Below are 25,252 nucleotides of genomic sequence, written 5' to 3'. Positions count from 1 at the left end.
GTTTTTTCCCCTCATCAATCTACACACAATACCCCTAAAATACCACATTTACAAGTATTCAGACCCTTTACTCAGTACTTCGTTGAAGCACCTTAGACACCGATTACAGCATCGAGTCTTCTTGGGTATGACGCTACAAGCTTGGCGCACCTATATTTGGGGACTTTCTCCCATTCTTCTCTGCAGATCCTCTCAAGCTCTGTCAGGTTGGATGGGGAGTGTTTGTTCACAGCTATTTTCAGGTCTCTCCAGAGATGTTTGATCGGGTTCAAGTCCAGGCTCTGGCTGGGCCACTCAAGGACATTAAAGACTTGTCCTGAAGCCACTCCTATGTTGTCTTCGCTGTGTGCTTAGGGTCGTTGGCCTGTCGGAAGGTGAACCTTTGCCCAGTCTGAGGTCCTGAGCGCTCTGGTGCAGGTTTTCATCAAGGATCTCTCTGTACTTTGCTCCGTTCATCTTTGCCTTGATGCCGACTAGTCTCCCAGTCCACTGAAAAACATCCCCACAGCATATGATGCTGCCACCACCATGCTTCACCGTAGGGATGGTGCCAGGATTTCGATTCAGGCGAAAGAGTTCAATCTTGATTTCATCAGAGCAGAGAATCGTGTTTCTCATGGTCTGAGAGTCTTTAAGTGCCTTTTGGCAAACTCCAAGCGGGTTGTCATGTGCCTTTTACTGAGGAGTGACCTCCGTCTGGCCACTACCACAAAGGCCTGAATGGTGGAGTGCTGCAGAGATGGTTGTCCTTCTGAAAGGTTCCCCCATCTCCACAGAGGAACTCTAAAGCTCTGTCAAAGTGACCATTGGGTTCTTGGCCACCTCCCTGACAGAGGCCCTTCTTCCCTCGATTGCTCAGTTTGTTCGGGCGGCCAGCTCTAGGAAGAGTCTTGGTGCTTCCAAACTTCTTCCATTTAAGAATGATGGAAGCCATTGTGCTCTTTGGGACCTTCAATGCTGCAGAATGTTTTTGGTACCCTTCCCCAGATCTGTGCCTCGACACAATCCTGTCTCGGCTGTGTGCTCTATGGACAGTTCCTCCGACCTCATGGCTTGGTTTTTGCTCTGACATGCACTGTCAACTGTGGGACCTTATATAGGCAGGTGTGTGCTTTTCCAAATCATGTCCAATCAATTGAATTCACCACAGGTGGACTCCAATCAAGTTGTAGAAACACCTCAAGGATGATCAATGGAAATAGGATGCACCGGAACTCAATTTTGAGTCTCGTAGCAAAGGGTCTGAATACTTATGTAAATAAGGTTATGTTTTATTTGATTATAAACTTGCAAAATTGTGTTTTCACTTTGTCATGTTGGGGTATTGTGTGTAGGTTGCTGAGGAAAAAATGTATTTATAAAGCTGTAACGTAAGAAAATGTGGGAAAAGTCAAGGGGTCTGAATACTTTCCGAAGGCACAGTATACCGGTCATTAAAAATATTAATGTGAGTAGATAGCTGATTGGCCAGCTCAACCAATGAGGCAGGATGACATCATCCAAATAAAAAGGATGATAATATTACTCTATTACCATATTAATGGTCTTTTGGAGATACAAGTTTGAGGTGGGGTTTTTTAAGTGTTTTTTCTCCAATTTATGCTTTGGCCACAAACATGAGAATAAGACAAGTTAACAACATTATAAACTTTTAAAAATGAGATTTTCACTCGACAGTTACTTTAAATCCACTGGTATTCCATGTGTAATTCTTACTGATAGTGATTTTTCTTTCTGTATAAATATGTGCTTTTACAATACAGCAATGAAAAGCACACATAATGAAAGGGTGTGATGGCAGGCAGTACAACATGAGGATAAATGGACGGAAAGGATTGTGTCAATACTGGAATGAAGTGGGTAAAGGAGAGTTGAATGGAAGGAAAGTGTCAATAGAGAGATAGAATGAATGGATACAGTGTGTCAATACTGGAAAGAGGTGGGCAAAATGAGAAATTGTTGGAGAAATTGAAGCAACTATTAAATTACAACAAAGACAAACAAACACAAATGTTTGGGACAAAATTGAGAACATAAAAACACTACATCCAAAACAAACATATCAAATAAACCACACATTGACAAGACTGAAATACATACTTTTTGGTAAGAGAAACCTAACATTAAGCCACACACCAAGCTAGCAGTAGTAATCACACGGAACACACAAGGAAAAGCAGGATGAAAGGCTGGATGAGGACAACGTGAACATTAATTTAGCAAGTCCAAACTTACGTCTTAGCTAACAAGCAAAAGCTCCCATTAATGAGACATTTTTAGGGGAATTAAAACACATTGAAACGTGGATTATATTATTTCAGCAAAATAAACACTGTCATACATTTATTGAATCAAAATCAATATGACCTTCCCTGAATTACAAAGTATTTTTTGTGTTTTAACTTGTTAATTTTTCATACTGAATGGAATGGGCTACAAAATAATTACATTTAATAGACATTAAATTACTATTTAATTCCAAATGATTTTCAAACGATCTAATACGGTATATACAGTAAGAGTAGGGGAGAGCCGGGATGAAAGTAACACGGCCATTTTCTCAGATAACACAGAAGCTAGAAAAACTGCCCAGTCCTGGAGCCATGTTTCGTCAAGTTATCAACAAAAAGTGGTTTTGAACGATGTAAGTAAAAAACATCAATAGAATTATGCCTTAATCAATTGACTTGATGGTCAGCTTCTCACGTAAGCTTTTATCGACGGGTTTCTGGTTAAAAATAAATATATTTATGACTCTGGGGGTTAATTGCCTTGTGTCAAGCCATTGAAATGTGATAAGCATATTGAGTTTACCCTTCGTGAAGAGAATAAAAACAATCATTCTATCAAGACACGAGGAGTGCGCATGACAAGGACATCTGGAGCGCACCTGATTGGTTGCTCGCCATCCATCAGCCAGTGCACCTTGTCAAGCTTGCCCTCCGCCACACACTCCAGGTGGATTAAAATGTGATGAGAAAATTATGCATAATATAGCTATTATATGATCCATTGTAGTCCGATTAATATTGTAAAGCAAAATACTGTGTTTGTGCAACATTGCGATGTTGACACATGGTTAATTTTCATACATTTCAAACCTAGAGCATCAATTATTAAAATCGATACAAACATTAAATTATGGCTGATAGTACATTTGTTGAAAGGAAGAACATTACAAACCAGAAACATGTAGATAAGAAAGATTGTGTTACTCCCGCCCCGCCCCGCCGGCAGGTACAAATGTAACGCTGCGGTAGTTCTGTTCTGTGTCTATTTCATTTAAACTCACATACCCTAGAAATTAAATTACAAGTGCTAATGCTAGAGGACATATATAAGTTGTTTGTAATAAAATATGGTGTCTCTAGGTCTATCGAACTCTGAGTAATTTGGAAAAAAAACTGTTACTTTCGTCCGAGGTCTCCCCTACTCTCGTGTTTTCCTACCAGGGGCTCCTGTCATGAACGCGGGCAGCTGCTTCTCCTGTGTGGGTGTTGCAGAGCCATCTTGGGTGTATCCCATCTTCATGATGCGCAGCTCCACTTTGAGAGGTCCAGCCTCCTGGATGGTGGTCTCCACAGGCATCCCCTGGGCCGTGAACATCTCCTGAAAGTGCAGCGACGCCACCTGTGCCTCAGACCGCGTGTCAAAGCGGATGTAGAGGTAGCGCTCGTCCTCACGGTACGATTTGGGCTCGGGGGCCTGCAGCTCAGCCTCATCATCACAGCTGACGAACGACTCCTCCTCCGACGTGGCCGGCAGGCGTGTGCGGAGGAGGCGGCGAAGCCGTTTGCTGGCCTGCCTCAGAGACTCATCCATCTCGCTTTCTGCAGACGAGCTCTCCGCCTCGCTGTCAGCGCTGTAGCCCATGGTCAGGGGCCTCCTTCCAGATGCCTCCCGTGCCGAGCCTACTGTCACCTTGCCGCTGTGGATGGTCACGCCGAACTTGTTGGTGACCTCACATGTGTAGATGCCCGTGTCCTTGGTGGTAACGGCGGTGATTACCAGAGAGCAGGTGCCATCGTTGTAGATGTCGATGTGATGGTGTTTGCTGTCCACAAGGGGCTCGCCGTCCTTCAGCCAGCGCACCTTGTCGGGCTTGCCCTCAACCACACACTCCAGGTGGATGGTGCCATTGGGCTCCTTGGTCTGGTCCTTGAAGACATCCTTGAAGACTGGACACATGTCCTTGCAGGACTTGTAGCCCTTGAACGCAGCCTGGATCTTGACAGCAGCATCCAGCAGCCCCTTTTCTTCAATCTCCTCACTTCCGCACTCAGTGATCTCTGTGGTCTGGGCTGTGATCTTCTGTCCCGAAGATGAGGTCTGTAGGACTGTGGTCTGTTGCACTGAGGTCTGTGCATAGAACTTCTCAGTTGAGATGGACTCTGTCTGGTCGGATGCAGAGAGGGAGGACTTGCTGCTCTTCTTCAGGTAGGACACCAGCGTTGGAACCCTGGACTCATCCTCAGAGCTGGTGTGTAGATTGGTATCCAACTCCTTCTTCTTTGCGATGATGACAGGCTCCACAACCTTCTCCTTTTCGTTCACCTTCTCTGTGGCTTTCTTCTCCTTGACTGGCTCCTTGGGTGTTTTCGGCTCCTTGTCCTCCTCATCAGGCAGCTCAGAGATGGAGTCGAGGGTGGGCTCTCGGCTCATGCGGCGTTTCTTGGCCAGGGCCTCCCACAGCGCGTGGACATCACCCTCGGAGGCAGCCTCAGGAGGCAGGCTGGGCTGGGCCCCCTCCAACTTAACCCCATCTCCACCTACAACCAGGGCACAATGGAATGTTATTTGCAGCAAACTGACACCTGTAACATCTATAGTATAGCAGCCCCAAAACACACACACACACACACACACACACACACACACACACACACACACACACACACACACACACACACACACACACACACACACACACACACACACACACACACACACACACACACACACACACACACACACACACACACACCTGTAAGAACTTTGATCATGTAGTGGTAAATAACTGTGGGACTAGATTATTTTTTGATAGGAGAAGTGTGTCCACACATCTTTTTGAGGAATGAGCTCACCATCACTATCTGCTAGAACTAGCTGACCAACTTACCTTAACTTACCCCTTAAATAACAAACACCTCTCCACCAAGCTTCCAGTTTGGTTTGAGGAAAATAGCTTACAAATTACACAATAAATAAATGTCAGCAGATGGAATTACCAAGTTACAGGGTATAATATTCTGTCTTGTTTGGGAGTCTGTACCTGTTGGTAGGTTGAGATTAATGGAGCTTTCTGCCTCGTCTGAGGCCACACAGGTGTACACGCCCTGGTCAGCAGACTCAAAGTCTTTGATCAGCAGCACTTGTGTCTTGCCCTCGATGGTGACCTGGTATTTGACCCCAAACTCCAGCTCCTTGTTGTCTCTGAGCCAGGTGACCGAGCTGCCCTCAGCAGAGAGCTGGCACTCTACACGGGCCATCTTACCCTCCTGCAAGTCTGGACAGGCCAACTGCTGGGTAACTGTGATTGGAGCCTCTGTGGAACAAAACAATTGATTGATCGATTTATATATTTTTTCCAATAAATGGGACACTACATAGACAATTCATGCCAACGGAAAATGTTTTGCACTCACCTGGGTTGTAAGCAAATTATGTAACTAACACATACATTATCTAGGACTAGGTTATAAGTATGTTGTTCAACATGCTGGTCTTGAGACAGAGCCATATAGAAATATATTTGTTTGGCTCAGGTTTGAGCGCATCATATAGCCAACTCACCCAGCTGAACGGTCTGAGGCAGCTGGACAGGTTCTCCAGTCCCAGCTCTGTTGATGGCTGCCACCCTGAACCTGTAGCCGCTCCCTGGGATGAGGTTATCCACAGAGAACTCTGTGTTACACACAGGCTCTGCATGGCACGGAAGCCAGAGGGCGCTGTCCGCCAGCCTCATCTCCACCCTGTAACCCAAAATGGGGCTGCCTCCATCGCTGAGAGGTGTGAACCAGGACAGGGTCACCCCCTGTTTATGCTTACTGACCAGCTCTGGGTCCTCCGGGGGGTCTGGAACGGCTATATAAGGAAGGGAGGGAGAATGGGTCAGTGGTGGGTTTAAAGAGAGATGAATAGGAGAAAGAGAGGGGAATGGACCTAAAAAGATTGCATTTCGCTTCCCTGGAGAAAGCTACAGTCCGGTCCAAAATGATTGGCGCCTTTGTTAAAGACGAGCAAAAAAGACTGTATAAATATAAATCATTCAAATTCTGAGCTATACTGTATACTCAAAAAAATACAATATTTACAGTGCATTCGGAAAGTATTCAGACCCCTTGACTTTTCCCATATTTTGTCATGTTACAGCCTTATTCGAAAAAAAAAAAAAAAAAAAAAAAAACAGAAATCCCTTATTTACATAAGTGTTCAGATCCTTTGCTATGAGACTCGAAATTGAGCTCAGGTGCATCCTGTTTCCATTGATCCTCCTTGATGTTTATACAACTTAATTGGATTCCAACTGTGGTAAAAAAGGCACACACCTTTCTATATAAGGTCCCACAGTTGACAGTGCATGTCAGAGCAAAAATCAAGCCATGAGGTCGAAGGAATTGTCCGTAGAGCTCCCTGACAGGACTGTGTCGAGGCACAGATCTGGGGAAGGGTACCAAAAACATTCTGCAGCGTTGAAGTTCCCCAAGAACACAGTGGCCTCCATCATTCTTAAAGGGAAGAAGTTTGGAACCCACAAAGACTCTTCCTAGAGCTGGCCGCTCCTCATTAAAATGCACATGACAGCCCGCTTGGACAAGATTCTCTGGTCTGATGAAACTAAGATTGAACTCTTTGGCCTGAATGCCAAACATCACGTCTGGAGGAAACCTGGCACCATCCCTAAAGTGAAGCATTGTGGTGGCAGCATCATGCTGTGGGGATGTTTTTCAGTGGTAGAGATACTAGTCAGGATCGAATGAAAGATGAACGGAGCAAAGTACAGAGAGATCCTTGATGAAAACCTGCTCCGGAGCACTCAGGACCTCAGACTGGGGCAACAAGACAACGACTCTAAGCACACAGCCAAGACAATGCAGGAGTGGCATCGGGACAAGTCTTTGAATGTCCTTGAGTGACCCAGCCAGAGCCCGGACTTGAACCCGATCAAACATCTCTGGAGAGACCTGAAAACAGATATGCAGTGACACTCCCATCCAAACTGACAGAGCTTAAGAGAATCTTCAGAGAAGAATGGGAGAAACTCCCCAAATACAGGTGTGCAAAGCTTGTAGCGTTCATACCCAAGAAGACTTGAGGCTGTAATAGCTGCCAAAGGTGCTTAAACAAAGTACTGAGTAAAGGGTCAGAGTTTTTATAAAGTTATTTTTTGTAAACATTTCTAAAAACCTGTTTTGGTTTTGTCATTATGGGGTATTGTGTGTAGATTGATGAGAATTTAAATAAGAATAAGGATGTAACGTAACAAAATGTGGAAAAAGTCAAGAGTCCTGATTACCTTCCTAATGCACTGTATAATACTAATACAATTGCTCAGAAATATATTTTTTTAACAAGCACCCCTAAAGATTTTATAAATAAAATGAAACCATTCAACTTTTTAAGTTAATCTCAGTTTAAGGAACTATATTGTGGCTTCCCGTTTCACTGGGGTATAAAAATGAGTTGACAGGTGTGTAAAATTCCTTTGTCATTCATCAGCATGGGAAAAGGCAAAGAGCTCACAAATGAAGAGACAAATGGTTGCTGACCTTCACAAATCAGGCAATAGGTACAAAAACTTTGCAAACATAATTTATATACCACCATTAGGGCAACAATTAAGAAGTTTAAAACCGGTAATATTTACCTGGTATTGGACGCAGGTGTATCTAGTCCAAACACACAGTGAGGAAGATCAGCTTTAATATTGCAGATAGATTGTTGGTTCTGTTGCGGGTGGCAGGTAGCCTAGTGGTTAGAGCGTTGGCCCAGTAGCCGAAAATTTGCTAGATCAAATCCCTAAACTGACAAGGTAAAAATCTGTCGTTCTGCCCCTGAACAAGGCAGTTAACCCACTGTTCCTAGGCTGTCATTGTAAATAAGAATTTGTTCTTAACTGACTTGCCTAGTTAAAAAAAGGTACAATACATTTTGAAAATCTATGTAATTGTAGGCATAATTTCCAATCCCCCATATATTTGGGGAAAACAATACTTAGGCTTCTGCTTCCAGTTTATACATACTATATACATTTTATAAACATTTACATTTTACATTTAAGTCATTTAGCAGACGCTCTTATCCAGAGTGACTTACAAATTGGTGCATTCACCTTATGATATCTGTCACGTTCCTGACCTGTTTTCTCTTGTTTTGTATGTGTTTATTGGTCAGGGCGTGAGCGGGGTGGGCATTTCTATGTGTTGTGTTTCTATGTTGGGTTAAAGGGTTGCCTGGTATGGCTCTCAATTAGAGGCAGGTGTTTGGCATTTCCTCTGATTGAGAGTCATATTAAGGTAGGTTGTTCTCAATGTTTGTTTGTGGGTGATTGTCTCCTGTGTCTTTCGTGTCTGTGTATGTGCACCACACGGGACTGTCTTGGCTGTTCGTTCGTTTGATGTAGTCTGTTCCTGTTCGTGAGTTCTGCGTGTAGTTGTGTAAGTTCCATGTTCAGGTCTGTCTACGTCGTGTTTGTTATTTTGTAATTTCCAAGTGTTTTCGTATTTCGTCTTCGTGTTTCAATAAATATCATTTATGTCTAATTACCTCGCTGCGTATTGGTCCACCGATCCTTCTCTCCTCTCCTCGTCCGAGGAAGAGGAGGAAGACGACAGCCGTAACAATATCCATAAACACACCCATAAACACAGTATATTGTACATTAGTTATCTTCTTTTATTTGTTTTTAGTCCCCCTTTGAGCTACCCTCAACCCCTCCCATTATCTCTGAAAACCATCCAGTTTCCTAATTGCCTTATAAATTCTGAATCATTCTCATAGTTTCAACAGATTGTAAATGAAAGATAAATTTTTTTACTAAGAGTATTATTATATTATTGATCGATTGACTATTGCTTTTCAAGTCACTCAACAGTGCTATTTATAGAGTTAACTCCAGGTATATGTTGCAATTCTTCAGCCATTCCTGAACCTGCGACCAAAAACAAGCTACATATGGGCAGAACCAAAACAAGTGATCTAATGATTCTGTCTCTTCACAGCAACATCTGCAGAGCTAGAATGGTTGTATCCGCCATGTACATAACATTCTATTAGTTGGAAGAATTTTGTATAATAATTTTTATTGAAAAACTCTGTTTTGAATCCAGCGTTGTTTTGTGTGTCAGTTCATAAACCACGTGCCATGAAATCGGCACATTGAAAATCTCTTCCCAACTATTTTCCAACCTGTATGGTGCAGCTGTCAATTTTTTGGTCCTTAAATGAAACTGGTATACTTCTTTATTTATCACAATATTCTTTAACCAATTTTGGTCTATAATGTAGTGCCGGCAGACAAGGTCCTTACTTTCTCCCCCTTCTACTTGCCTCTTCCATTTTTGCGGTAACGCTGCAATCACTTGGTTATAATTTTGGATAGAGCAGACATTTCCATATATTTTTGTTAGCTACATGTCTGACAACTCCACCAGTTCTATTAATGTTATAATTAACAATGTTTATAGTTTTTTTTTCTTACTAAAATAATGTTGAAAAAAAAATCAATTAGAACGTATGTTTGTGTTTAACCATAATATTTGTTGTAAAATTTGTTCTGTCTTTTCTGGTGGATTAAACAGAAAATGCAACCAGCTTTCTATGGCTTGTTTAAAAAAATTGCGATATTCTGGAGATAATTTCATTTTAAATAACTGAAAGTGAGAGGTTATAATCTGTAAAAAGGGAAAAATAAAAAAATTAATATTGGGAGAGACATTTTTACTAATCTGATGGAAAACCAGTTCGGATTAAATACAATTTTTGTGTGACTGAAGCCTTTCGTGAGAGGTTCAATGCTTGAATATTTATTCATTTCAGCCCTTTACATATTCATTATATACAGTACTAGTCAAAAGTTTGGACATTTACTCATTCAAGGGTTTTTCTTTATTTTTACTATTTTCTACATTGTAGAATAATAGTAAAGACATCAAAACTATGAAATAACACATATGGAATCATGTAGTAACCAAAAAATTGTTAAACAAATCAAAATACATTTCAGATTTTAGATTCTTCAAAGTAGCCACCCTTTGCCTTTATGACAGCTCTTGGCATTCTCTCAACCAGCTTCAACTGGAATGTTTTTACAACAGTCTTGAAGGAGTTCCCACATATGCTGAGCACTTGTTGGCTGCTTTTCCTTTACTCTGCGGTCCAACTCATACCAAACCATTTCAATTGGGTTGAGGTTGGATGATTGTGAAGGCCAGGTCATCTGATGCAGCACTCCATTACTCTCCTTCTTGGTCAAATAGCCTCTACACAGCCTGGAGGTGTGTTGGGTCATTGTCCTGTTGAAAAACAAATGATAGTCCCACTATGCGAAAACAAGATGGTATGGCGTATCGCTGCAGAATGCTGTGGTAGCCATACTGGTTAAGTGTGCCTTGAATTCTAAATAAATCACAGATAGTGTCACCAGCAAATAACCCCCACACCATCACACCTCCTCCTCCGTGCTTCACGGTGGGAACCACACATGCAGAGATCATCCATTCACCTATTCTGCGTCTCACAAAGACATGGTGGTTGGAACCAAAAATCTCAAATTTGGACTCGTCAGACCAAAGAACAGATTTCCACCGGTCTAATGTCCATTGCTCGTGTTTCTTGGCCCAAGCAAGTCTCTAATTCTTATTGATGTCCTTTAGTAGTGTTTTTTTTGCAGCAATTCGACCATGAAGGCCTGTTTCACACAGTCTCCTCTGAACAGTTGATGTTGAGATGTGTCTGTTACTTGAACTCTGTGAAGAATTTATTTGGGCTGCAATCTGAGGTGCAGTTAACTCTAATGAACTTATCCTATACATCAGAGGTAACTCTGAGTCTTCCTTTCCTGTGGCGGTCCTCATGAGAGCCAGTTTCATCATAGCGCTTGATGGTTTTTACAAATGCACTTGAAGAAACTTTCAAAGTTCTTGAAATTTTCCACATTGACTGACCTTCACATCTTAAAGTAATGATGGACTGTCATCTCTCTTTGCTTATTTGAGCTGTTCTTTCCGTAATATGGACTAGGTCTTTTACAAAATAGGGCTATCTTCTGTATGCCACCCCACCTTGTCACAACACAACTGATTGACTCAAATGCTTTAGGAATGAAAGAAATGCCACAAATTAACTTTTAACAAGGCACACCTATTGATTGAAATGCATTCCAGGTGACTACCTCATAAAGCTGGTTGAAAGAATGCCAAGAGTGTGCAAAGCTGTCATCAAGGCAAGGGTGGCTACTTTGAATAATCTGAAATATACAATATATTTAGATTTGTTAAACACTTTATTGGTTACTACAAAATTCCATATGTGTGATTTCATAGCTCTGATGTCTTCACTATTATTCTACAATGTAGAAAATAGTAAAAATAAAGAAATACCCTTGAATGAGTAGGTGTGTCCAAACTTTTGACTGCTACTGTAAATAGGCCAGTTTAATTTTGTCTGGCTTGCCGTTTCAAATAAAGTTTAAAACATTTTGTTAATATAATTTCAAAAAGAGTTGTTTGGTGTAGGCAGAGCCATAAGTAAATAGGTAAACTGGGATATTACTAAATAATTAATGAGGGTGATTTTTCCACAAATAGACAGGCATTTATCTTTCCATGGTAGCAAGATCGTACGTATTTTTGCTAACTTTCTATTCAAATGCATTGTAGTGAGATCACACACTTACTGATGACAGTGAGCTTGGCCATGGAAATGGCATCCCTGGCAGCAAAGGTGATCTCCTGTGGTGGCATGGCTGGGGCCTGTCTCAGCACCAGGTGGTAGGAGCAACCGTCAGCCTGCATGGCCCAGGTGTTATCATTCTTTAGCTCGGCTCCGTTAGAGTACCAGGCTACCTCCGCTTTAGGCACAGGCTCAGTCAGTATGCAGCTGAACTCTACCTTCTCTCCCACCACAGCTACCTTATCCTCCAGACCGCTCACCACATCCAGCTGCCAGCCTACGCACACAAAAGCCACTTCATATCATATATGGCAGTTCTCCCTTATTTTCAGCTGTAGTATGTCACAGTATTGTTCACCATAAGACCAGGCTTCACAAAAACAATAACTAACTTCCTGACAAACAAACATAAGGGGGTGAGAAACCTTTGACGTTGAGCAGGGCGGAGGTCGCTGCGGTGCCAGCCTGGAAGGTCACTTTGCAGTTGTCCCCGACGTGCAGATCCTTTAGCAGCAGCAGGTGGCGGCGGCCACTCTCGAAGGACACAATCTCAGTGGTTGGCGAATCCTTCACCGGCTTGCCGTCAATGAGCCAGCAGCTGTCTTTGATCTCGCAACGAGAGATCGAGCACTCGAACAGGGCCTCGCCGCCGTCGATGGTGTCCATGTTCTCCAGGCCCTGGAGGATTTCTATGGGTTTGGCTATAGGGGAGAAGAGGAGAGCAGGGTTTACTGTAAGATAATAGCTTTAACTGAGAGGGGAGAATGTGTCATAAAACAAGCCTTTTCCCCACTGTTGGTGGGGATTTTATGTTCACGTTGGCCTGTAGGACAAGTGGAATTTTTATTGCTAGACACTTGCTACTATTCAAGCTGAAACTCACAATGAAAACCAGCCAACCTGCATGAAATGACATAGTCTTCGGTCAGTTTTAGGAAGCTTTGTTTTGAACTTTCTGATATCCATTTTGACACTAGGGCCATTTTCCTGTCCATGTGACCTGATCATGAGAATCTCTGAGCCCTAGTTGATCGCTATAACTAGGGCCCAGAGTTTTTCCTGATCAGGTCTCATGGTTTAGAAGCCATGCACATTTCTCATTTTGCTTTGCCTGGCTGGGTTGATTGCAAAAGAGGGGTGGGGGAAAGATTGCATACATAAAACAATAATAAAATAATGATTAAAAAAAGACCTGCTTCAAATTGCTATCTGCTAATCATAACTGAACACAACAATAAAAACAGCAGAAATAAAGATCGTTTGAAGCTCATGGGGAGGGGAGGGTAGCTAGGTGCTCTTTCCTAAGAGAAGAGGAGCTCACCTTCCACCTCCAGTGAGGCGACCACGCAGGTCCCCTCTGCCTCACAGGAGTACGTCCCCCTGTCCTCAGTGGACACGTGGCTAATGTACAAGCGAGCCACGGTCCAGTCCTGCTCCACTACCACCCTCCTGCCGTCAGGCTGCAATGGCCGCCCGTTTCTTTTCCACTGGGCCTGGACCGGCCGGGAGTACTGGCAGATGAACTCAGCCGGCTGGTCCTCAGCCACACAAAGGTCCTGCATCTCGCTCACCACCTCTACTGTGGGTTCTGAGAGTGGGGGCAGTGGTCAAGGGTCATATGACAAGGTCATCATGACTGACATGGCGAAGAACAACACCTGGGCTTTATAAACACTCCAGTACACCTTGGAGTATTTTGGTTGATTTTACTTTTAATTTAATTAACTTTATTTATCCCCATTGGGGAAATTGTATACATTATAGATTTACTGGTGGTATCAGAGGTGGCTTAGCATTTTAATAATGTGCATAGAGTTGCCTTGATCCACAGTACATCAAATACAGTATGTACTTAGATACAGAATGTGAATGTTTACACTGTGACAGTTGTTTTTGTTACTCCAAACTGAAGGGGGAGTGAAAAGCCAAAATGTCTCAAGAGGCAGGGGGAGTTGGACACAACTACTGCCCACTAACCAACCAATGAGACAGGGGAAATATGCCAATGGGTGGCTAGAGATGCCATACAGAGCAAAGGCAGGAAGGGTTAGAGAGTTTTGGTTTTAGGCAGGCTAGGGGCGGTGCATTGCAGGGTGGTGAGGCTGAGAGTAAATAAGGGAAAGTGGCCGGCCAGGGTGGATGGATGGAGCAGCACTGCCCAACTACTGCTGCTTCTCTTCATACAGCAGCAAACGTTTGCTTTCAGGTCAAATCTCTCCTACTGAAGCCACAGGACTACAAGGTCAAAGCCAAGCTTAGTTAAAATACTCTGTAAAACACTCAGTGCACACGTTGTCTTTTGTTATTTTTGAACTAATGTGCACACATTACTTCTTAACAACAATCATACATCACACATACTGCCACAAAATTATTAAAACTACATCATATGCAATCTATTTCAATGTGAATATACTACCGTAGGTAGATAAGATTTCAATAATTCTGAATAATATTATAGTGGATGCTTGCTAGAACTGTACATTATGACTAAAATATACTGAACAAAAATATAACATATAATAATTTCTAAGATTTTACTGAGTTACAGTTCATATATGGAAATCAGTCAATTGAAATAAATTCATTAGGCCCTAATCTATTGATTTCACAAGACTGGGCAGGGGCGCCGCCATGGGTGGGCCTAGGGGGGCATAGGCCCACCCACTGAGGAGCCAGGCCTAGCCGATCAGAATTAGTTTTTCCCCACAAAAAGGCTTTATTATAGACAGAAATCCCAGGGGAGAAGAAACCGGATGTGGAGGTCCTGGGCTGGTGTGGTTACTGGGCTGGTGTGATCTGTGGTTGTGAGGCCGGTTGGACGGTTGCACGGTTGGACGTACTGCCAAATTCTCTAAAACAACGTTGGAGGAGGCTTGAACACTGAATTCTCTGGCAACAGCTCTGGTGGACATTCCTGCAGTCAGCATGCTAACTGCACGCTCCCTCAAAACTTCAGACATCTGTGGCATTGTGTTGTGTAACAAAACTAGACATTTTAGAGTGGCCTTTATTTTCCCCAGCACAAGGTGCACCTGTGTAATGATCATGCTGTTTAATCAGCTTCTTGATATGCCACACCTGTCAGGTGGATGGATTATCGTGGCAAAGGAGAAATGCTCACCAACAGGGATATAAACTTGTTTGTGTACAAAATTTGAGAGAAATAAACTTTTTGTGCGTATAGAACATTTCTGTGATCTTTTCTTTCAGCTCATGAAAACCAACACTTCATATGTTGCATTTATATTTTTGTTCAGTGTATGTCCACCAGTCCTACTCTATTCCGATTATTGTAGATACTGTGTATCTGTAAACCACAACTGTTAGGTACCATTTGCCATTATTAGCTAAAAGTATAGCTACACAATTGAACTGAGGGTGTGAATCCTCATTGACTAGCATAGTGCTTGCTGCATATCACTAAGAAACTGGTGGAAACCTCATCTAGTGCCGTACCAGCCGGTATGTTTTGGTCTCATCAAAAGTACACAGCATGAAAACTCTCATTCTAATTCTATTAGTGAAATTACTCAAATGTATGCTCATATATGGAAGCATGCATGGATGAGGAACAAAAAGTCATTACCTACTGATCTAGTCATTCCCACTACTGAGGAGTTTTGAACTCTTTTGAGAACGCCTACATAAAACTGTCAAGAATAACATTAGCCTTGGACAAAACGTGAGAAAAGAGTAGACATTCTTAGTGTACTACCAATGCGGTTTCCTAATGTATAGCTGTAATTGATTGAAATTGCTCTGGTGGTCACTCTGAAAATGAAATAAATATCAGAATTTAAAATTGTATCTAATCACAATTTTCAGTGTGGATTTTTTTATAGAGGAAAAAGTATACCAAAAGTATAACAAAAATCTTTCATTGACAGTCCCCCAGTGTGTGTGAATAATGAGCATTGATGCTTTGCGATAATAAAGATGACTTTGACCTTGACCTGTCTCATTCCTCATTTAAACTTTGACTTTAACTAGGCAAGCATTCTTACACACTTCATTGTGTTATTTATTCCCTACACATTCCATGATACAATCTATAGTTTGTTCAGCTGATGTGACATAATGCGCGAAAAATGACAATTGGATTTGTGCCACTAATGCTTAAATGTTAGCATGTGGAAAGGGTGCCAGGGAAACTAAACCAAAGCATGGATTACTGTCATACCATGTCATACCATGCTTATAGGGTTAGGAAACCAACGTGTCACTTTGTAATTTGGTGAACTATCCCTTTAACCATATGTATTCCATCAAGACTGGAAACTTCAAAATGACATCCTACAACTGATCATCTTTAACTTGCTGACATAACATACAGTACACTTGTTGAAACCACAATGACGATCTAAAACCGTTAGGAATTAATTCCTTCATCCTTGAGAAAAGAAAAGACCAGACCATACAAAAATGAACACTGTCAGAGACAGATGGCGTAGTGACATTATACCTTGCACTGCCACTGACGCCGTGGTGAGCTGGTCTCCAGCATCACAGGTGTAGTAGCCGTTGTCCTCTGGCTCCAGGTTGCGAATGTGGAGCTCCTGAACGCAGCCCTCCTGCCTCATCTCGTACTTCTTACCAGCCTGGAGGACCATGCCTCCCTTCCTCCACTCCACGTGAGTGCCCGCCTTGGAGAGCTCACAGTGCAGAGTGATATCATCACCCTCCTGGGCTTCCTGGTTCTTCAGCTCTTTCTGAAAGAATGCCGGGGCACCTGGTGGAAGTAAGAGACATGACATATGTGTTGGACAGAGGACGTAAAGTAGTGTAGGTGACAGTGGCCGGCGTGGACAGGGGAGTAAGATGGCTCTGTTAGTGTATGTTGATGGAAGACTCGGTGCATGGTAGTTTGTAGAGGGCAAAACAGTCAAGAAGAATATTGTGGGGGAACTCATCCTGAGTTTGTCTTGATCCAGAGCATTCACTGTGAGGATTGGGCTGGTAACTATTTTGTGGTATTAGATGCAGTGTAGAGGGTCCAAACTTTTATAGTGCCGGCATCATTCTTTACCTTCCACAGTCAAGGTGACGGTGCACTGTGCATCCCCGGTATCGCAGCAGTAGGTTCCAGAGTCCTCCATCTCCAGGTTGTGGATGCGCAGCTGCAGGAGAGCTCCATTCTTCCGCAGGTCGTACTTGAGTCCTGCTTTGATAGCCACATCATTCCTGCTCCAGGTGACGGTTGCCGTGGGGTCGGAGACAGTGCAGGACAGGGTGACTGTCTCACCCTCCAAGGCCACTGTATCGTGAGGCTTCTCAAGGATTACGGCTGTAGATATGGGAAATCCCAAGCTAAGTACAGTGTAATGCACTTTGAGTGTCAAGTGTCATATGTCAAACTTGTATGGTTTTTATATGTGCAGTATTTAATGTGTCTCTTCTTCCACAGGTCTACAATCTCTTGTATGATCTTACAGTAGCATGCCAATGATAACCACAAAGACTATGTCCAGTAGGCATGCATCACTTAATTGATAGTCAAATTGATACTGAAGTCAGCAGGGTGATATGTTTATATCAGCGACAAACGTCTTGTTGTCAACTTCATTTTATAGTATCTTTAAAGACAGATATGCTATAAAAAGGAAAGCCAGGAGGATGACCAACACACGTCTAAAGAAAGGCTACGATGGAATGGATGATGCCGCACAGCAGATGAACAAAGGGTGTTCTAACGTGCCAAGACAAAGCTGTTTGATGGAAGACAGAGATGGAGAGATGGAGATGGGTGAGGACTAGGAGGCCATCTTTAACATCTCCGTTAACGTCTCTATTACCTTTGGGCTTCTCTTCCACCAGTAGGCAAGCGACGGTCTTCTCCTCGCCCACCACAAACGCCACGTCCCCTGATTCATCGGGGGTGACCATCTGCAGTGTCAGCCGGTGTACCCGGCCCTGGCAGGTCATCTGGTTCAGGTCGTTGTTCTGGAGGAGGTTATCGCCCAGCCACCACTCTCCGTTGGTCACGCCCTCCTGGGACAACTCACACGCAAAGACAGCATTCTGCCCGGTGGTCACTGTGATGTCGTGCAGCTCCCGAGTGATGCGTACAGACTCTGGAGGTGAATGAATGTGATGATGGGGGAGTGAGAGATCTAAAGGTTCCCAGGGTCAGGGTTTCCCAGGGGATTCATTAAGGTGAAACACATTAGAGCACCACCATTGGTATCCTGATTTAAAAGTGAGATATAAAGAGGATGGACAATTGCACTCCAGGAGACACCAGTTCATGGAGTTTGCTGAGGTTATTTATGTCTACTCAATGTTTAGAATTCTTTCTCAATTAAAGAGTACAATATTACACAAAAACACATTTTCACTTCCTACGTGATGGCTAACGTGTAGGAAGGTAGACATAAGTACAAAAAAATTATCTCTGACAAAATACACAGTATAGGTCTGAATATGACAGCAAAACCAACACAAATGCATAGTCTTAGTATGTTGGCACACAGAATGAAAGCAGAGGATAATGTAGAGTGACAGCAAACCAGTACGTTTCATTACCTTTGACTATCAGGGTGGCTGTGCTCTGCTTATCCCCGGTATCGCAGGTGTACTCTCCAGCATCTTCAACCTTTAACTTGTGAACCATCAGGATGTAGGTAGAACCTGTGTGCTCCATGGAATACTTCTCCCCCTGGGTGAGGAGGACAGAGCCCCTTCTCCAGGTCACCTTGCCATCAGCACTGATCTCACAGGTCAGGGAAACACTGCCTCCCTCCACTGCTTCCTGGCTCTCCAGCTCCTTCTTGAACACCACAGGGGCCCCTGCCGGGACACAGCAAGATAGATAAAGACCGCCACAAGGTTAGGATGGATGGAGACGTTAAACTGTTTAGGGAGTGGACACGGACGGGACGGACATTCAAGCACATCCAATATCTTGAAAGGAAACATTCAGTACAACATTTAAAAGCATTTGCTAGAAAAACGTTTATCCACTATAGGTTTCAAATAGCATAGGTCTCAAAGGACAAAAACAGGGAGATTTATTGTTTCTTGCTATTCTGTAATGTGAGTGAAATGAACAAGTGGCCTACCAATGGCATGCACCGCTTTACCAATCGATGTCCACAACAAGATGACCATGAATTGAGAGATCCAGAATGGGTTGCTAGATCAAATCCCCGAGCTGACAAGGTAAAAATCTGTCGTTCTGCCCCTGAACAAGGCAGTTAACCCACTGTTCCTAGGCCGTCATTGTAAATAAGAATTTGTTCTTAACTGACTTGCCTAGTTAAATAAAGGTTCAATAAAAAATGGTTAGGCCTAGTAAAGTTGAGTGATTAGGAGACATACATTATATAACCCCTTACCTCAGACTTTACAGTATAAGTGCCCTTTACTTTCATTATATGGGTATATGCACCTCTTACCTTGGACAGTCAGGCTGTAAAATGAGTTTGGAATGGACTCCGGGAATTGAGGTAAAATGGTTAGGTCTAGTAAAGGTGAGTGATTAAGAGACTCATATTATACATATATTATATAACTGCTTACCTTAGACTATACAGTATATGTACCCTTTACCTTGGATGGTCAGGCTATGAAACGGGTTTGGAATGTACAAAAGGGATCCAGGTATCAGGTACAATGGGAGAGGATAAGAGGTGATCAACAGACTTGTACCCCTTACCTCGTAAAGTCAGGTTATACAATAAATTCAGAATGGCTCCAAGTATTGGGAAAGAATGGAAAAGGGTTTGTACTGATCAGCAGACTCATACTGTACATGAGTCTATATATAGTATATAACCCCTTACCTTAGACTATATACAGTCACCATTTACATAAGATGACATACAGTTGAAGTCAGAAGTTTACATACAGCTTAGCCAAATACATTTAAACTCCGTTTTTCACAATTCCTGACATTTAATCCAAGTAAACATTCCCTGTCTTAGGTCAGTTAGGATCACCACTTTATTTTAAGAATGTGAAATGTCAGAATAATAGTAGAGAGAATGATTTATTTCAACCTTTATTTATTTTGTCACATTCCCAGTGGGTCAGAAGTTTACATACACTCAATTCGTATTTGGTAGCATTGCTTTTAAATTGTTTAACTTGGGTCAAACGTTTTGGGTAGCCTTCCACAAGCTTCCCACAATATGTTGGGTGAATTTTGGCCCATTCCTCCTGACAGAGCTGGTGTAACTGAGTCAGGTTTGTAGGCCTCCTTGATCGCACGCGCTTTTTCAGTTCTGCCCACACATTTTCTGTAGGATTGAGGTCAGGGCTTTGTGATGGCCACTCCAATACCTTGACTTTGTTGACCTTAAGCCATTTTACCACAACTTTGGAAATATGCTTGGGGTCATTATCCATTTGGAAGACCCATTTGCGACCAAGCTTTAACTTCCTGACTGATGTCTTGAGATGTTGCTTCAATATATCCACATCATTTTCCCTCCTCATGATGCCATCTATTTTGTGAAGTACACCAGTCCCTCTTGCAGTAAAGCACCCCCACAACATGATGCTGCCACCCCCATGTTTCACGGTTGGGATGGTGTTCTTCGGCTTGCAAGCCTCCCCATTTTTCCTCCAAACATAACGATGGTCATTATGGCCAAACAGTTCTATTTTTGTTTCATCAGACCAGAGGACAAAAAGTACAATCTTTGTCCCCATGTGCCGTTGCAAACCATAGTCTGGCTTTTTTATGGCGGTTTTGGAGCATTGGCTTCTTCCTTGCTGAGCGGCCTTTCAGGTTATGTTGATATAGGACTTGTTTTACTGTGGATATAGATACTTTTGTACCTGTTTCCTCCAGCATCTTCACAAGCTCCTTTGCTGTTGTTCTGGAATTGATTTGCACTTTTTGCACCCAAGGACTTTTTTCTCTAGGAGACAGAACACGTCCCATGGTGTTTATACTTGCGTACTATTGCTTGTACATATGAACGTGGTACCTTCAGGCGTTTGGAAATTGCTCCCAAGGATGAACCAGACTTGTGGAGTTCTATAAAAAAAAATCTGAGGTCTTAGCCTATCAGAAGCTTCTAAAGCTATGACATAATTGTCTGGAATTTTCCAAGCTGTTTAAAGGCACAGTCATCTTAGTGTATGTAAACTTTTGATCCACTCGAATTGTTGGAAAAATTACTTGTGTCATGCATAAAGTAGATGTCCTAACCGACTTGCCAAAACTATAGTTTGATAACAAGAAGTTTGTGGAGTGGTTGAAAAACAAGTTTTAATGACTCCAACCTAAGTGTATGTAAACTTCCGACTTCAATTGTATGTATGTATGTATGTATGTATGTATATACAGTGGGGAGAACAAGTATTTGATACACTGCCGATTTTGCCGATTTTCTTACTTACAAAGCATGTAGAGGTCTGTAATTTTTATCATAGGTACACTTCAACTGTGAGAGACGGAATCTAAAACAAAAATCCCGAAAATCACATTGTATGATTTTTAAGTAATTAATTAGCATTTTATTGCATGACATAAGTATTTGATACATCAGAAAAGCAGAACTTAATATTTGGTACAGAATCCTTTGTTTGCAATTACAGAGATCATACGTTTCCTGTAGTTCTTGACCAGGTTTGCACACACTGCAACAGGGATTTTGGCCCACTCCTCCATACAGACCTTCTCCAAATCCTTCAGGTTTCGGGGCTGTCGCTGGGCAATACGGACTTTCAGCTCCCTCCAAAGATTTTCTATTGGGTTCAGGTCTGGAGACTGGCTAGGCCACTCCAGGACCTTGAGATACTTCTTACGGAGCCACTCCTTAGTTGCCCTGGCTGTGTGTTTCGGGTCGTTGTCATGCTGGAAGACCCAGCCACGACCCATCATCAATGCTCTTACTGAGGGAAGGAGGTTGTTGGCTAAGATCTCGCAATACATGGCCCCATCCATCCTCCCCTCAATACGGTGCAGTCGTCCTGTCCCCTTTGCAGAAAAGCATCACCAAAGAATGATGTTTCCGCCTCCATGCTTCACGGTTGGGATGGTGTTCTTGGGGTTGTACTCATCCTTCTTCTTCCTCCAAACACGGCGAGTGGAGTTTAGACCAAAAAGCTCTATTTTTGAATCATCAAACCACATGACCTTCTCCCATTCCTCCTCTGGATCATCCAGATGGTCATTGGCAAACTTCAGACGGGCCTGGACATGCGCCTGCTTGAGCAGGGGGACCTTGTGTGCGCTGCAGGATTTTAATCCATGACTGCGTAGTGTGTTACTAATGGTTTTCTTTGAGACTGTGGTCCCAGCTCTCTTCAGGTCATTGACCAGGTCCTGCCGTGTAGTTCTGGGCTGATCCCTCACCTTCCTCATGATCATTGATGCCCCACGAGGTGAGATCTTGCATGGAGCCCCAGACCGAGGGTGATTGACCATCATCTTGAACTTCTTCTATTTTCTTCTATTTTCTAATAATTGCGCCAACAGTTGTTGCCTTCTCACCAAGCTGCTTGCCTATTGTCCTGTAGCCCATCCCAGCCTTGTGCAGGTCTACAATTTTATCCCTGATGTCCTTACACAGCTCTCTGGTCTTGGCCATTGTGGAGAGGTTGGAGTCTGTTTGATTGAGTGTGTGGACAGGTGTCTTTTATACAGGTAATGAGTTCAAACAGGTGCAGTTAATACAGGTAATGAGTGGAGAACAGGAGGGCTTCTTAAAGAAAAACTAACAGGTCTGTGAGAGCCGGAATTCTTACTGGTTGGTAGGTGATCAAATACTTATGTCATGCAATAAAATGCAAATGAATTACTTAAAAATCATACAATGTGATTTTCTGGATTTTTGTTTTAGATTCCGTCTCTCACAGTTGAAGTGTACCTATGATAAAAATTACAGACCTCTACATGCTTTGTAAGTAGGAAAACCTGCAAAATCGGCAGTGTATCAAATACTTGTTCTCCCCACTGTATATATATATATATATATAAATAGGCCTAATGTACCCCTTATCTTAAACAGACAGGGTATAAAACGGGTTTTGGCTCCTTACCTCGGACGGTCAGGCTTGCGGTGGAGGTATGGTGACCCACGGTGAAGGTGACTGTGCCCGAGTCGGCCTGGGTGACCCCCCTGAGGGTGAGGCTGTGCACCTTGCCCTGTGCACGGATCAGGTTCATTTCATTGTTCTGCAGAGGGACGTCCGCAAGCTTCCACTGGACCTCCTTGGCATCAACGTGGGACAGATGGCACTCAAAGTGGACATCCTCCCCCTCGTGCACCGAACAGCTGTTCAAGACCTTCACTATGGTCACCTCCACGTCTGTTTGATAAAGCCAGTCATGTGTTGTTACTGGCTAGATGTGAATCTTACTCTAAAGGACAGCTAATGTCTATATGGTGTTAATGGTTAGGTGCCAACAGAAATAGGGCACCTTTCCATGTACACTCAGTACAGTTACAGTACAGAGACAACTGTTAAGAGTACGGTTGTGAAAAAGACACAAGGTTGCTCCTGTCAACACAGAAAACAGATGAAATGGAAGTGTGAGACAGACCATTGCCCTTAACAGCAGAGTGCTCAAGTGGAATGGTTATGACGGTAGAAGTGTAGAGGAAGATGCGTGAAGGGTATGAAGGACATAGGAAGTTTTAAGTGACTGAAGAAAAGTATGAAGATCACCAAGCTTTAATTCCGTGCCCTTTAAGGCCTTTGGTCCTCTAAAGCCTAGCGTGACATTAATCTTGTGGGAATCTCTCAGGATGGAAAGTGGTTGGTAGGGATAGAGTGAATTAGAAGATAAGTGCCATGATTCAAGAGGTGCGTAGAGAGAGAATGATTGAGAAGAATGGCAGAAGACAATAGCAGACTTTCATCTTGTTCCCTACCCTGTACAGTGAGCATGGAGGAGGTCTTCTGGTAACCTGTGTCACAGATATACTCCCCAGAGTCAGCCCCTTGTAGGCTATAGATGATAAGCTTCACAATGGCTCCTTCCTGTTTCAGCTGATACTTGTTGTTAGATTCCAGGACCCTGTCGCCCCGGCTCCAGACAACGCTGGCCCCAGGCTTGGTGATCTCACAGCGGAGGATGGCGATCTCACCTGCGTCCCACTCTAGATTCTGTAGTCGAGTTTTGAAGTAAACGGGCAGGGCTAGGTAAGAACGGTAGAGGTTGGGAGAGGTGAGATAGTGAAACGTTTTGAGAGCAGAATTATGCCCCCTAACAATTAATACACGGAATTTGGTTTCACAACAGCACAACTGCTAAAACAGAATACTTTTTTCTCAGCCTACCCTTCACAGCAAGGTGTGCTGTGGTTTTCCGGTCACCACTGTCACAGGTGTAGCTGCCTGAGTCTTCTGGGTCTAAGTTTTGGATGACTAGCCTAGCGCTGTGCCCTTCCTGGAGGATTTCATACTTGGCACAAGGGCAAAGACCCACCTCCCCCTTCCTCCATTCCACAGGGAGCCCAGGTTTAGAAAGCTCACAGTGCAGGGTAACACTGCCCCCCTCTTCAGCCTGTTGGCTCTGCAGCTCTTTAGTGAAAATGACTGGGAGAGCTGACAAATAAAAATCCCCAAAAATGAATTATAAGTCTACAGATCCAAAAAGCTTTAATAAAAAATGGTAGGCATTATTCCAAGGTAACTGTTTTGTTCCATAACTTTAACTTTGACTAACTGTTTATTGTTAATACATGTGGTGCTCCAGTTTAAGTGTTGTGCTAGTGAAGAATGGGGCAGCAGTGAAAAGGTCTTCATCATCCTACCATTGACTTTCAGGTATGCTGAGCTCTCTGTGTCTCCAGCCCTGCAGTGGTAGCTTCCCGTGTCTTTAGGTTTCAAATCACAGACTTGGAGTTGCACACTGCAATCTTTCTGCTTCATCTGGTACTTTTCTCCAGACTGCAGGACCTGTGTTCCCTTCCCCCATTCCACAGGGACCCCAGGTTTAGAGAGCTCACAGTGCAGGGTAACACTGCCCCCCTCTTCAACCTCCTGACTCTGCAGATCTTGTTTGAATATGACTGGAAGAGCTGAGAAATTAAAGGGTTAAAAAAAGTATCTGCAGACTGCATTCACTGTTACAATGCCTCAAAAAGAGATATTGCTAAACCATATGGTGAAGATGTTCTCAATGGAACGATGTCTCTATGTATGGTAAACACTTTCAGGGACCATTTATATATGCACTCTCCTCTGCTCGGTGTCCATCCGTCCAGACCAGCAGCTGTAAAAAGGATTTGGTGTGTGACCCACCACCACCACGTTGAAAGTGAGATTTGAACTATGGGTTTACACATAACCAAGATGATTTGTGTACAGCACTGCATGAAGAATCCTGGTCTCTGACTAAATGTGATATTTTGTATGCAGAATTCCATTAGAATCAAACTACAAAGAATCCACAACA

General features: G+C 43.1%; 1 protein-coding gene across 7 annotated transcripts in view; it reads right to left on the bottom strand.

Annotated features, from left to right (window-relative positions):
• obscnb (obscurin, cytoskeletal calmodulin and titin-interacting RhoGEF b) overlaps positions 1 to 25,252 on the bottom strand; it is a 93,463-nt gene that overhangs the window by 15,746 nt on the left and 52,465 nt on the right. For 3 of the 7 annotated variants that reach the window (XM_071375929.1, XM_071375930.1, XM_071375935.1), the window contains exons 41-54: positions 24,609 to 24,875; positions 24,133 to 24,399; positions 23,724 to 23,990; positions 22,888 to 23,157; positions 18,418 to 18,681; positions 17,688 to 17,966; positions 16,922 to 17,179; positions 16,358 to 16,624; positions 13,214 to 13,480; positions 12,318 to 12,593; positions 11,897 to 12,169; positions 5,794 to 6,084; positions 5,273 to 5,545; positions 3,450 to 4,769 (exon numbers count right to left, since the gene is read on the bottom strand). In XM_071375929.1, coding sequence (XP_071232030.1) covers positions 3,450 to 4,769; positions 5,273 to 5,545; positions 5,794 to 6,084; positions 11,897 to 12,169; positions 12,318 to 12,593; positions 13,214 to 13,480; positions 16,358 to 16,624; positions 16,922 to 17,179; positions 17,688 to 17,966; positions 18,418 to 18,681; positions 22,888 to 23,157; positions 23,724 to 23,990; positions 24,133 to 24,399; positions 24,609 to 24,875 — 4,839 coding nt within the window. The remainder of the gene's footprint in view (positions 1 to 3,449; positions 4,770 to 5,272; positions 5,546 to 5,793; positions 6,085 to 11,896; positions 12,170 to 12,317; positions 12,594 to 13,213; positions 13,481 to 16,357; positions 16,625 to 16,921; positions 17,180 to 17,687; positions 17,967 to 18,417; positions 18,682 to 22,887; positions 23,158 to 23,723; positions 23,991 to 24,132; positions 24,400 to 24,608; positions 24,876 to 25,252) is intronic. The other 4 variants (XM_071375931.1, XM_071375932.1, XM_071375933.1 and 1 more) reach the window with 4 other exon arrangements.

The sequence above is a fragment of the Salvelinus alpinus genome, chromosome 30 (genome assembly GCF_045679555.1).
Source record: "Salvelinus alpinus chromosome 30, SLU_Salpinus.1, whole genome shotgun sequence".
Lineage (NCBI taxonomy): Eukaryota > Metazoa > Chordata > Actinopteri > Salmoniformes > Salmonidae > Salvelinus > Salvelinus alpinus.
The sequence above is the reverse complement of the archived record's forward strand: the minus strand, read 5'-3'. Positions and strand labels throughout refer to the sequence as shown.